The sequence below is a fragment of the Artemia franciscana genome, chromosome 17 (assembly GCF_032884065.1).
Source record: "Artemia franciscana chromosome 17, ASM3288406v1, whole genome shotgun sequence".
Classification (NCBI taxonomy): Eukaryota; Metazoa; Arthropoda; class Branchiopoda; order Anostraca; family Artemiidae; genus Artemia; species Artemia franciscana.
The window spans coordinates 11,767,567-11,781,925 of NC_088879.1; the positions used below are offsets into that span (position 1 = coordinate 11,767,567).

General features: G+C 36.3%; 1 protein-coding gene across 3 annotated transcripts in view; it reads right to left on the reverse strand.

Moving 5' to 3' along the window:
• Positions 1-7,152: 7,152 nt before the first annotated feature.
• Positions 7,153-14,359, reverse strand: part of LOC136037853 (chromobox protein homolog 1-like) — a 33,050-nt gene continuing 25,843 nt past the window's right edge. For 2 of the 3 annotated variants that reach the window (XM_065720699.1, XM_065720700.1), the window contains exons 4-5: positions 9,762-9,937; positions 7,153-7,374 (exon numbers count right to left, since the gene is read on the reverse strand). In XM_065720699.1, the coding sequence (XP_065576771.1) occupies positions 9,779-9,937 (159 nt within the window). In that variant the 3' untranslated portion in view covers positions 7,153-7,374; positions 9,762-9,778. Of the gene's footprint in view, positions 7,392-9,761; positions 9,938-14,359 lie in introns of all 3 variants that reach the window. The other variant, XM_065720701.1, reaches the window with a different exon arrangement.

The window sequence follows — 14,359 nt, forward strand, 5'->3', positions numbered from 1 at the left end:
AAAAAATGCGAAATTTCACATTTTTGTAGATAGGGGCTTCTCTGATACGCTGAATCTGATGGTGTGATTTTCATTAAGATCGTACGACTTTTAGGGGGTGTTTCCCCTTATTTTCTAAAATGAGGCAAATTTTCTCAGACTCGTAACTTTTGATGGGTAAGACTTATATATTTAAAATCAGCATTAAAATGCCATTCTTTTGATGTAACTATTGGTATTAAAATTCCATTTTTTAGAGTTTCGGTTACTATTGAGCCTTGTTGCTCCTTACTACAGTTCGTTACCACGAACTGTTTGATAGGCACTAATAGTACAGCGTTACCCGGCATCACTTGAAATATACAAAACAAGTTTGACTTCAAAATTTGCGTATAGGCTATAGGTTTAGAACAATTCGGACTTATTGTTTTCCAGAAGTAAACGAGTCATTTTGTTTCAGTTTTGGGTTAAAAAATAGTTATGGCTATGTTAGTCTGCGGAGCATTAACCAGTTAGGCAAAGCGTACACTAACAAAATTATTCTGCCATTTGGGCAAAAGTGCTTCTTTCATGTTTGACCCAATGCAAAATCAACGTCGAATATTTATACATATTTGCATTAACAAGCAGCTATCCTAGCTGTCAAATTGTTCTATGGCAAAGGGGTTTTCAACACATGGCATGCGTACGAAATGTGTTGAAAATGGTTTTCGCTCAAAAAATTTAAGATAAACTTAAAAGGTAGAATATGTAACTCTAACCCATGTGCTTCGTAGTCAGAATATATTGAAGTGAGAATTGAAAACCCTTTTCCGAAAACTGTGCACAGCTATCCTTATAAAGCCCCATTACTTTTTTATTGCAACACAAATCCACATATTCTCCGGGTTACCGAATTTGGAAAGGAGTGTTGCTGCTGTTGTTGGCTTGAGGTTTGCTTCTTACCGGCTTTCGACAGGTCATAAACCAAAATAGCCCTCGAAGATGCGTGCAGCGGTATGTTGAACAGATATGTTTCCGCTTAAAATGAAACTCCCCGAAAATGAAATCCATATGATAAAAAGCACAATATGACCTAAAACTAATATTTCGCGTTTTGCAAAGCACAAAACACACACCAAGTACAAACACTTACAGTACTGCAAGGAACGATGAGAATACTAGTGTGGTAGAATAGAGTCTTGCCACATTATTTTCATCTGTATTGTGTATCTTTTAAAGGGTAGAAATCGCGACCCCAATATTTTTAAAAAGTGCCCCTCCCACGGATCCCAGAAATCTTTGCATGCAAATACATTTCCAATAATTTCAGCCCCCCTTCTACCACAAGAAAAATAATTTGAATACCTCCCGGTCTGTTGGACCTTTGTGCGCCAATGGATCAACACATACCTACGCATAAGGCTCTCCAAGTCCGAAGGTCTCTACCAGACTCGAAAAAAACTATGTATACAAGATCTGGAATACAGTTTCTCATTTAGTTGTTACATGCGGCTTCTACATTAAATAGTTTATTAATTTTGTCAAATACTCTTTAACATTTATTGCTCTTTTCCTTACACAAAATTTAGTTACGTGCTTTATCTAATTTATACTTCGATAACCTTTACACATCATAAACAACAAACAAATAAAATTCTGCTTAAACTAGCCGTTGTTAAGAAAAGTACAATACTTTTCTGATGTAGTGACAAGCTATTACTTTCGAAAAAAGATATCAAACATATTAAAATCTTACAGCTGGTGGTAGACCTTACGTAGCACACGCTACCAACCAATGTACTGGAAGTAACTCTGAATGAGACACCTCAGATAATTAAATAGTGGCATCAATTCAAGAGGATTTAGGGGGAAACACAGACAACTTAGAAACAACAGGGAAATTTTCAATGAAGACCACACTGCCTTTCCGTAACAAACAAACGCAACTTAGAAACCATAGGAACATTTTCTCAAAACAGTGGAATTCAATTCAGTAAATATTTCGGCCATATGTCCAAGGGTCGTCTTCAGCATAACACCAATATATATATATATATATATATATATATATATATATATATATATATATATATATATATATATATATATATATATATATATACATAACTATATTAAATAAGAACTTTAAAACAAAACATGTTTTTAAACAAAATTTTCTAATCAGACCTAGCATTCTTACTTCAACGAAGTTTAACCAGGACTCCTAGTTGAAGTTAATTTCTTAATATTTTGGTTGAAATGTGTCGTTTTTTAAATCAAAATACCAAAAGAAAAGGTATTTATAAAAAAAAATAACCCCAAAATATTTATCTAAATATGGAGGGGGCCGTCCCCCCAATTGACACCGCTGGTTTTAGGTCAATAGCAAACTATGAAGTTCTGCCATTGGTATTTTTAACCTCTGCATGTAATTGTCTTTCCAGTGTAAATCTTATTGATTAATTTCGATATCGTTGCACACCCATCTCATTAACTAAATTCGTTTTTTTAGGGAGAAATAAATGCTTATATATTTCAAAAGATGCAGTTATTGTCACTCTCATATCTTGTACATGAGAGACTTCGGGTTGGTCCCTCTCTTTAGGCCCCAGAATTTTCTACGCTTGTTTTAACATTATTAGTTTGTTCCCGTAATTAATACATTAAGGTATACACACCTATCGAAACTACCCAAACTTAAAATACTAAGATAAGAGTTTTACAAAATGAGTGCCAGAATGTTCTGTTCTACCATGTCATATTCTCATGAAAGAATGTTTAATGCACGAGGCGTCCCTTACTGGACCTCCTCCTGACGAGTCAACATGGTCTTCGGATTCTGTCCGAGAAAACAGGAAACACAATCAAAACTGAGATAACAAATTCCTTTATGCCTTGGCCACATTAAAGACATACTTGTCAACAAAATTCAGATTGTGAACAATCACAGCGCCAACTATCTATCTCATTCTTAACTTCTCAAGTTGAACATTGTTTAAGAGAAATCTCTGAACTTTTCCCGTGCAAATTCTACGTCACCTGAAAAATCATTTTATCGCCAATGCTTTTAATCACGTGTTGCCAAATTCCGGTTCAGCACTCGGCAGCTTTTAAATGATGTTAGCTAATCCAGTAAGATTTTTGAATGGCAATTCTGGTATCGGCCTAAAGGCACTTGTACTTCAGCGTAAAGAGCGAGGTATTGAGGAGGGGACGAGCTTCCTCATATACGAAATAATTTCTGTTCGTTTTAAATTTTAATGTTGCTCCTAACTTTCAGTTGCAAAACACTAGTTTTTTTTAAATTTAATTTCCCAGTTTTTTTTAAAATAATGCTGGAAAAATCTAAAATCCAGCACCCCTTTCATGGAAATTTTCTTCCCCAATGGAAAGACCCTCTCACGCAACCCCTTCACTCCAAACCAAAAATGCGCTGAATCTGGTGGTGTAAATAAATTCGCCAATAGAGTTTTCCACGGAATAGATTCTCCAGAGAGGAGTTTCCGCGGGAGCAACTTTCTACTGATTTTAAAAACAATCTTTTCAACGAAGACGCACTAAGAAAAAAATTTCACCTAGAACCGTCCATAAGAAATTTTTCAGAGGAAATTTTCAACTAGAATGAGGAATTTTCCTTGAGGGAGGGGGGCGGTTATTTTACATTGGAATAACTTTCCATTGAGGGATTGTCCATGGAGAGGAGGGATTTTCCATGGAGGGGGCCAGATTTCCCGGCATTGTTTAAAAGCGATCAGAAATTAAATAAGAAAGACAAGTTCTTTTTTCATCTGAAAATTAGGAGCAACATCAAAGCTTAAAGAGAACCGAAATTATAACTAATATGAGAAACATTCTTTTAATAAGAGTAATAAGCTTTTTTAAATGTTCTAAAAAAACTTTAGCGCAAGGAGCAAGGCATTGAATAGCTGCACCCACCCTATAGCTTCAAGTTTACACTAGATATGGCTGAAAAGTTGGAAATAAACAGAAGTGTCCAAATATCGGTTCCGGTATCGATATCATACAAAAATTTGTTTTTACTGTAGCACCAAAAATCGCTGCTTAGCACGCAAAATTGGGCAATTTTAACACTTTAGGAACTAATCGTTGTGGCAACCCTGTACATATTATTACCTCGGGTTATATTATACAAATTTGATGAAAAGAAGCAGCTTAAGTCATTAACAAGTTTAACGGTGTTTTTTAATCAATGGATATCCGGGAATGTTTTCAGAAGGGTGAGTACGGCAGCCCCCCCCTCATATAAGCAATGTTTTCTATTCAACCCTTCATAAACAAACTGTCTAAAATCAAAACCCGCCACTGCTTCGATTCCCGGTGTTTTGATCCATAATTCTTGATCATTCATATGATACCGTGTCTTACTAGCAAATCCATACTGGGCCCACTAGATAAGGGGGATGCAGCTAGTGTTTCAAGTTTGGAGGAGGGATTTAAAGAATGTGTAAACAAAATCTAGTGTGCCAACAAATGCGGACATATAAGCTAAATTTTCCAAGGTGTTGGCGACACAAAAGCTAAATTTCCCAAGGTGTCAGCACGCAGCACCGACAAATTGGAATTTCCCCCTTCCTCACCTTGGAATAGCAACCTCCCCCTTAGCTGTACCTCTGACTGGATACAATGGTTTTAATCAATTGAATCTTTCACCAATGCAAGCCAACATAAAAGAAATGTATGATTTATGTTTCCTTTTTAGTCGTTTTGGTAAAAACTGTTCAATCTTGAACTCACCATACATTTCGAACACTGGTGCATCACGTGTGAATTGACAACAAATATACTTTGATTTCACTTGACTCACCTCTGCTGCTCTGCACCATGGTCAGACTTCACTGAGTTGCGCATATAATAATAATAAAAAAAAAAAAAAAAAAAAAAAGAAATTGGATGTCGACCGACCGACATCCAATTTATTTTTCAATATACGATAATAGCCATGACCTCCATCTTTACCCGATAGTACTGGCTGGCCAATATATCGGTCAAACCCCAGTCATAACCATGAGAATTAAAATATTCAGAATTCTTTATTTCAAATAAACAAGTAAATCGTTTCCTTTAGCATTTATTTTACTTTGCTGTGATAACTCCATGTGATAAATAAAAAAGAAGCAAACATTTCAGTTTTTTTGCGCTTCTTTTTTCTGTCCATGAACTATGTTGGTTCTGAGGAGAGTTTAGTCCTTGTAAAGTAGTTTGGTTATTTTTATAGTCGGCTATTCAACCTCCCAAAATTGTATTTCTTCTATTATTTTCAAAACAGGTAAAACAAATAAAAACGATATTGCTGATTGACAAGTTTATTATACTATTACTTCAGAAATTCTATTATACAATTACTTCAGAAAGCGTCTTAAATATATTTGGTACTATATGTTTTTAGCCGATTTCACCCACGTGTTTGTTGTTGTTCGAATGTGGCACCCACTGCCACCACAAAACTGCATAATTGTATCCCAGGTTTATTTCATTAAAATTTGAATTCCGGATTTTTCTAATCTTTTAAGATGAATATGGTTTTGTAACTTTCCATTTAAACCAATTTACTTAATCAGGCTTTAACATTTTCACTGTCCTTTGAACTTAACAAGCTTAAATTTATTTCCGGTTCTTTCACGATTTATCTTATGACTGACGAGATCAAAAGATATTCATAGTGAGGAAACCGCAATAACTCGATCAGGTTTTGTCCAGGCATCCCATGATCCGTAGAAGTTAAGACTTTTCAGTTTTGGAAGCCTGGGTCTGATTTAAAAGCTGGCATAAAAGACAACCGTGTTGAGAAAATGCTCCCTATTTTAAGGGATAGACAGACGTAGCGTTTTATTGAGCAAATGCTCCCTATTTTAAGGGCTAGACAGACGTAGCGTTTTGCTGAACAAATTCTTATTATTTTAAGGGCTAGACAGACATAGCATTTTGTGGAGCAAATTCTTCCTATTTAAAGGCTAGACAGACGTAGCGTTTTGCTGAACAAATTCTTCCCATTTTAAGGGCTAGACAGACGTAGCGTTCTGTTGAGCAAATGCTTCCTATTTTAAAGGCTAGACAGACGTAGCATTTTATTGGGCAAATACTTCCTATTTTAAGGGCTAGACAGACGTAGCATTTTGTGGAGTAAATTCTTCCTATTTAAAGGCTAGACAGACGTAGCGTTTTGCTGAACAAATTCTTCCTATTTTAAGGGCTAGACAGACGTAGCGTTCTGTTGAGCAAATGCTTCCTATTTTAAAGGCTAGACAGACGTAGCATTTTATTGGGCAAATACTTCCTATTTTAAGGGCTAGACAGACGTAGCATTTTGTGGAGCAAATTCTTCCTATTTAAAGGCTAGACAGACGTAGCGTTTTACTGAACAAATTCTTCCTATTTTAAGGGCTAGACAGACGTAGCGTTCTGTTGAGCAAATGCTTCCTATTTTAAAGGCTAGACAGACGTAGCATTTTATTGGACAAATACTTCCTATTTTAAGGGCTAGACAGACGTAGCGTTTTGTTGAGCCAATGCTTCTTTTTTAAGGGCTAGACAGACGTAGCGTTTTGTTGAGCTAATGTTTCCTATTTTAAGGACTAGACAGACGTAGCATTTTGCTGAGTAAATACTTCCTATTTTAAGGGCTAGATAGACGTAGCGTTCTGTTGAGCAAATGCTTCCTATAACGTTTTGTTGAGCAAATGCTTCCTATAACGTTTTGTTGAGCAAATACTTATTATTTTAAGGGCTAGACAGACATAGTGTTTTCTTCCAGCATTTTAAGAGCATGTATATGCAAATGATAAAACCAGTCTTTAGCAATGATAAAGTCTAGCAAAGACTATTTGCTTGGCGAAGTTTTATATTACAATTTTAAGAGAAATAATCCTGCAAGCAGATCAAATTGCGCATTAGCCTTTACAAAATCCAAGTTCGAAAAGTGGCGTAAAATGCGGACGTATTGCTTAAATACGGGTCTTTCTGGCTATAAAGACACAAAATCTGTCTGACCCTTATATAGCTACAAATGAATGGAAAGCGACAAGAAAGGGTTAGGAACAAACAGGGTTGTAGGAAGAATTACCATCCATTTTACAGCCATCTGATTAATTCACAGAACTACAAAAATACCGGTAATAGATGAGGCCATATAGGCAGTCTTCAAAAAAAAAACAACATATAAGTGGTATAAAATAAAGGTAGAAAAATTTAATAGTATATTTTGCTGAGGATATCCAGACATCACTACAATTATATTTCAATGAGCCTGAAGAACAACCAATGTTGAAACCTTGTTATCTGGTCTATTTTTATGTGAGAAAATGTAAACACCGAATTACATTAATGTTCAATTATATATGTAAAAAAGAAAAAAAAAACAATCTGGAGTTCAGGGCATTCTTCTCCATTAAGTTTCTGCAAAGAAGAAGAAACTAAATTAATGCCATGAGAGTACGTGAGAGAGAAAGTTAAGTTTCTGCAAAGAAGAAGAAACTAAATTAATGCCATGAGAGTACGTGAAAGAGAAAGAGATAGAGAAAAGGAGAAAGGGGAGTACCAGATTAAGAGAGCGGAAGGGGAGAGATAAATAGAGAGAGAGAGAGAGAGAGAGAGAGAGAGAGAGAGAGAGAGAGGGAGAGAGAAAGAGGGAGAGATAATTCTATTGAGTTTGAATGGTCATTTTCTAGTAAACCTTGTCTGGAGACAAACACCATAATTCCAAAGGTGTCAAGTAACAAAGCATAAAATTTACACACGCGAAAGAAACGTAAACAAAAAGATTGTATGATTGTTAATACTGGCCAGTTTCTCCAGGAAGCATATAGAGCAGAAAAGTACGCAGATACGATTTCTTGGATATTTTCCGTATAATTCGCTTCTTTTTTCTTTTTTTTTGACAGCCATCGCACCTTTAATTTCGCAGTCTCGAATAAATTTAAAAACATACACCTGATAGAAATATACTCATAATGTGTCCTTCATCTCTCAAATCTAAACCTATTTATTTTATTTTACTTTTGTGGGGCTGAAAATGGAAAACAAGGAATTGAAACCATTCGTTGTTACGTAAAAACAACTATTATACAACACTCTTTTAAGTCATTAAGTTTAGCCTAGTCAAGTCGACCCAGTTTGTTTGTAAGCTGCTTAAAAATTTTTTTTAACCTAATGCTTAATGCTGGGAACTATGAGTATCTACATTTTAATGCTGAACACCGAAGTAGTGATCTGAGTTGTGATTCTTTTTCAGTTAAGCTAGTTCCTGCATTGTCTTGGCTTGAGGTCAGTATTTGCTCCTCCTGATCAGCTATTTGTTCTAATGCACTTTCGGACATTAGGAATAAACTTAAAGCAGGTTGTGCGAAACTTAAAGCAGGTTATGGTAAACTTAAAGCATAAATTTAAAGAAAAAACTTAAAGCAGGTTATGCAAAACTTAAAGCAGAAAATTGTTCCAAATCGTGGCAGACATTGTCATAAGGCTTTAGCTAGACTTAATAAACTTATTGTGATGATTTCATTCTTTTTCTGTCAGGTTTGCACCCATTTCTTAATACTAGACATGCAGCGAATTAGAGTACTGTATTTCTGTTACTGAAAATTCCTTTTATATTAGCCTCGTTGCTATAGAGCCAAAAGGTTATTTTAATGTTTAGTGCCACGGATATATTGACATTTTACAATGAGATGGATGCCAAGTTAAAAGAAACTTGCCTGTGGTTAGGTCCTTTTCATCCACTTGTGCAGTTATTTAGATTTGCAATTTTCCTTTTTTTATATTTAATGTTGTTTTGTATGTGTTCCATGTGTATCTATTTTAGTTTTTAGTTTCCTTTGTTACTCCAATATATTAGTATTAAGAGGTCAAATACAAATTAATTAATTATAGATTCAGAACCTAAATTCAGTTCAGTCAGAACTGACTTCAGGCTTTCCTTTTAACAGTTTTTGGTCTTTTGAACTTCATCTTCATAGTCAGTTTAAATCCATTTATTTTCTTTGTAGTTTTGCCACCTAAAGTGGGCTAACTTATCAAATGCCATTTCTATTTTTGAAAAAGAATAATAATGATAAAAAGCAGCAATGGCGAGTGAAACTGGAAAAACGAATTTTGGGTAAGTGAAAAAGGTTGGATTAAAGCCTCGTCTTGATTGACATCATTTGCAGGATGAATTAAGTCAATCAAGACAAGCCTTGACAAAATAAGGTATTGACAAAACAGTGCATAAGCAGAAGATATTGACAAAACGGTGGATGCCATGAATATGCTAAAGTAAAATAACCAAGGCTCAGTGCGTTTTTTCACATCTGAAATTTTTTTTTAGAAGAATGGGAAGATAAGTTTGTAAACCAAGATTAAAATATTTGAAGCTAAAATGATGACAGTTCTCAAATGCGGTTCTAAAGCATGGGCGCTTCGACAAACGGAGGAAGAATTGCTAGACGTTATCCAGAGAAATTGCCTACGGATAGTTTGGGTACTCGACTGACTGACCATATTTTGGACAGTAGGCTGTACGAAGGGTGTTGTTCAGTCACGCTTTCTAGGGATATAATGAGAGAGGTTGAGATATACAGGAAAAGTTCTGCGGATGAAGGATGACCTTTTAAGCCAACCGTCTAGGGCCAAAAAAGCAGATCGTCCGCTGTTCGATCTTCCCCAGAAACTTCATGGGGAGAATTAACAGGGAGGCTTTGAAAAGATTTGGATGGAAGAAGAGCATGCGTAGCTGTGTTGGCCTCAGGCGGCTTGGCACTGCATTGAGTTATTAGTAGTAGTATAAACAAGGATTTAATATTTACTTGTCATAAAAAAAGCTTCATTCTTTAGCATTTCCATCTTCTTCTTCAGCGGATGTGTGCCATGTCAGTCTTTCTTCATAAAACTGGATTACAACTTGTGGACATTTCATATTGGCTGCTCTGGCCGGAACTAAATCAGCCTCATCGCTGCCTTTCCACTTCATCAGAAACATTAGCTAAAATATTAAAACAAAATTACTATCAAAATCCCACACGTAGAGAACATGAAACTGTTTATAATGTGCCCTCTTCATTCCTCTGAGACAAAAAGAGAAACATCCACCCAGTCATAGCAATGAACTTTTGACGTATGATTTGAGACCAAGACCATCAAATAGCTTACGTTCTTATTCATCTTACGATTGAAGCATTAACAGGTTATGAGATCATGATATTATGTTGTTTTATTGTGTATGAATTATTTATGTAAGTCTTTTTTTCGGTACACCGTTTCAGTACGGTGTACCGTACTGAACATTCGGTACACCGTTTTGTTCTTTGTTTTTATTATTTTTTTTCTCTTCTCTTTTTTGTTAGTAGCACACCCTCGCAAGCGACGCTTTTGCTGTGCTACCGATTAATTTTGTCTCTGTTATTTTTTTGGAAAAAAAATTGCTATTACTATTACACACTCGAATAACTACTGTTTTAGAAGAAGAAGAAGGCATGGTCTCTTACAAATGTCTTACACATTAACTAGAACACGGCAAAACCAACAATAATGTGGTGGAATTTGATATTATTATCAAAAAAAAGGTAAACTTTAAGTTCAGATGCGCATAAATGCATTTACCTCATTATTAAAGATTGACAAATTGGTAAGTATTAAAATCGTTTACATTGCCTAATTCAAAAGCCGAACGTCAGAGGTTTCAACTATTCCTGAAACGAAACCTCCCCCACCCGCAAAACCGTCCTATTCAGTTATTGTGAAAAATCCACCAAAAAACTTGAATAATCCTGACGCTCGAAAAGATTTCCTGGATAAAGCTTGTTGGGGTGTCAGTTCAAGCATAGTTGTTTTGAGGCCTAGGAGGGATGCATGGCAAGTAGTTCTGTAGGACAAGGGTGCCGCAAATACTTTGGCAGATGCATTAAGCAAAGCAGACCAATCCATTAATGCTAAAGTGAAGAGTCCTGCCTTTTTCGGTATAGTACGCCGAGTGCCTGACGGAACATCTAAAAGTGACCTATGCGTTCTCACTAATAACTGTACAGAAGTTGTTGAATTAGGAAGTACGAGGTCTTTTCGATTAAAGTTTGAGTCACGTGATCACCTAAAGTATGCCACTGAGAATCCCCTTGTTATTGGTTACGAGCGTTTACCCATAACTGAGTGCAAGTTTTTGCCTACCCAGTGCTACGGCCATACTGCAAATAACTGTAAAGCTTCCCCGAGATGCTCTAAACGCGCTGGTGACCACCAGAACTCTAAAGAAAACCCGTGTCAACTTGTCATGAAATGTGCTCTCTGTGGCTCCTCCAACCACCCCTGTTATTCGTATAAATGTCCAGAAGCACAGAAACTACTGCTTAAGAAATGAACAGTCAAACAAACACAAGTACAAGTACTGTACAAGATTTTACGTTTCTTACTAATTTATCACTGTGCAATAATGTTGTTCTTAATTATTACGATGACCAAAATAATGTGTCCACCAACACCTTAGCTAGCCCCGATAGCCCTTTAAACCAAATTAACTGTAAATATCTCGACACTTTTGATTTTATGAAAAATGTGAAACCTAAGCTAATGAAAGAGACCAAACTTAATGTAATTTGCTTTAATATCAGAAGCATACGGGATAAGTGGGTTAATTTTAAAGATTTAATTTTAACAAATGGTTACTGCCCTTTCGACGTAATTGGAATAACGGAGACGTGGCTTTCAGAAATTGATGATACTAATGAATTTTCCCTCACTGGCTTTCGAGCTATTCATATTGAAAGAAAATTAACCAAGTCCTCTGGTGGCATTTCTCTTTACATCCGATCAAGTCTAAAATTCACCAGACTATTAGACTGTGAATTCTTGTTCTCGCATCCTATAAATAATAGATGCATTTATTCAATAATCGTCGACTTAAGTGTAGACGAGAATTCTTTTATTTTTTCGTTATTTTATAAACCACCCTCATTTCCGACACCTGTCTTTTGTAATCTGTTTGATGATTTTTCTAGTTTTATTAATTTTAGGGACTTCAATTGTAATTTATTAAATGTTAGCAATAACAATGATAGTGATACCTTCTTTGAAACATTTACCTCAAGTGGTCTTCTTCCCACAATCCTTTTTCCTACTAGAGTTGATCCCATGAGGTATACCGCTACTTTAATTGATAACATTTTTGTATTCACTTTCCCGGGAAACCACCTGTCCTCCAAAATAATATTTTCTGACCTGTCAGATCACTTTCCAATCTATCTTTCCTTACCCTCCCTATCAGCTACTCAAACCCGTAGAACTAATACCCCTACGTCTAATAGAATATATAATACTGTGAATATGAACCGGTTCACGGATTGTTTGAAATCCTTCGACCGGTCCAAGACTTTGGATTGTCAGGATGTTAATTCAGCCACAAGTAGTTTTACTCGGGGATTGAGTGATCTTATTAGTTCAACCTTTCCAGTTCGTAAATCAAACCGAAAAACTACCCATATACGCCCCTGGATGTCAAATAGCCTGATAATCTCTTCATACCGAAAAAATGACCTATATAAGTTAGCTTGCAAAACCAGTAGCGTTATTGACCTGACTAATTATAAAAAATACGAAAACGTATATACCAAACTCATCCGGGAAGCAAAGAAAAATTATTATTATTCAAAAATCTCTCACTGCAAAGGGAACTTGCAAAAAATTTGGTCTACAATAAATGAAATCCTTTCAAAAAAAGGAATTCAAGATCTATTCCTATTAACCTTAGGGACATCAGTGGCAGATTAATTGACCCAATTTCAGTACCGGATGCTTTTAATAATTATTTCACTAATATTCCAAATGCTAACTCCTGTTCCTTCTCACAGTCAGTACACCCTCGCAAGAATCCCAGATCCATGTTTTATCTCTCCAACTGATCGCAAAGAGGTGCTTCAAGTTATCGAATCTCTCTCTAATAGTAGTACACCTGACTTCTTTGGCATAAGTAATAAGCTTCTTAGGACCGTATCTTCCTATATTTGTGAACCCATTGTGCACATAGCAAACCTGTCTATGACCAATGGAGTCTTCCCAGAAATATTTAAATCAGCAATTGTTATCCCGATTCATAAAAAAGGCGATCCGTCTGAGATAAGCAATTATCGTCCAATCTCACTTCTCCCAGTTATATCTAAGGTGCTCGAGAGAATTATATTCCGACGTCTTTCTCCCTTTGTATTTGGGAATCATTCATCAGATTCGTTGATTTCTCCTCATCAATATGGCTTCCGTGCCAAATTTTCAACTGCTCATGCACTAATAGACGCCACAGTTTATACGTTCCCAACTTGACCTTATAAATACTGTATTGGGCTTATTTCTGGATTTTTCAAAGGCCTTTGACATGGTTGATCACAGTGTTTTATTAAGTAAACTCAATAACCTAGGGATTCGCGGAGTTCCTTTCTCATGGTTCGGCTCTTATCTCTCTGGTAGAGTACAGAGTGTGAGACTGGGCGGGGTGACTTCACATCCCCTACCTGTCCGGAGGGGCGTCCCACAGGGCTCTGTTCTTGGTCCAATACTTTTTCTCCTTTATATTAATGATTTGATTACGGACCTGGGCCCATCAGTGCACCCAGTACTTTTTGCTGACGATAGCAACTTTTTCATCACCGGTCCTAATTTACCATCCGTCGTCACCTCTACTCAAAACCTTCTGAATAGAGTACAGGAGTGGTGTCTCGTTAACTGCATGACCATTAACAGCAAGAAAAGTCAGGTGGTATTATTTCGAACCCCTTACAAAAAAAATGAAGTTCAGCCAGCACTTGGCCTAAAATATTCTACCAATCTCCTCTCGCAGGTCGAAGTTGCCAAGTTTCTTGGTGTCCACATAGACTCCTGCCTATCATTTGCAACACACGTGTCCTATATCAGAGCCATAATTTTGCGACAGGTGAGTATAATTAATCGTGTGAATTATTTTCTTCCTCCCGATGTCCTTGTCACCATTTATTATTCTTTTATTTACCCATATATCTCATACTGCAGATCTGTATGGGGCAATACTTATCCTTCAGTTACCAATAAATTAAAATCTGCTCAAAACCGTGCCGTCAAAGCAGTTTTTCGGTTGCCACGACTATATCCCACCAAGGACTTGTACTCCGATTTTGGTATTATCCCTTTTGAACAAATCATCAAAAAGTTAAATCTATCCCTTGCATACTCCGCTTACCATAAAAATCTTCCTCCCCACTTATTATCTTATTTTAATAGTAATAATTCTGAAGGCCACTGTCTCCGTTCATCCAACCGTTCCTTCATTGTCCCCAGGTGTATCTCTAGTTCCGCCCAGCGATCCCCAATTTATAAATCTATAATTCAATGGAATTTAATACCCTCCAGTGTCGAGCTATCCACAAGTTTTCGGACGCTATATAACAATGTA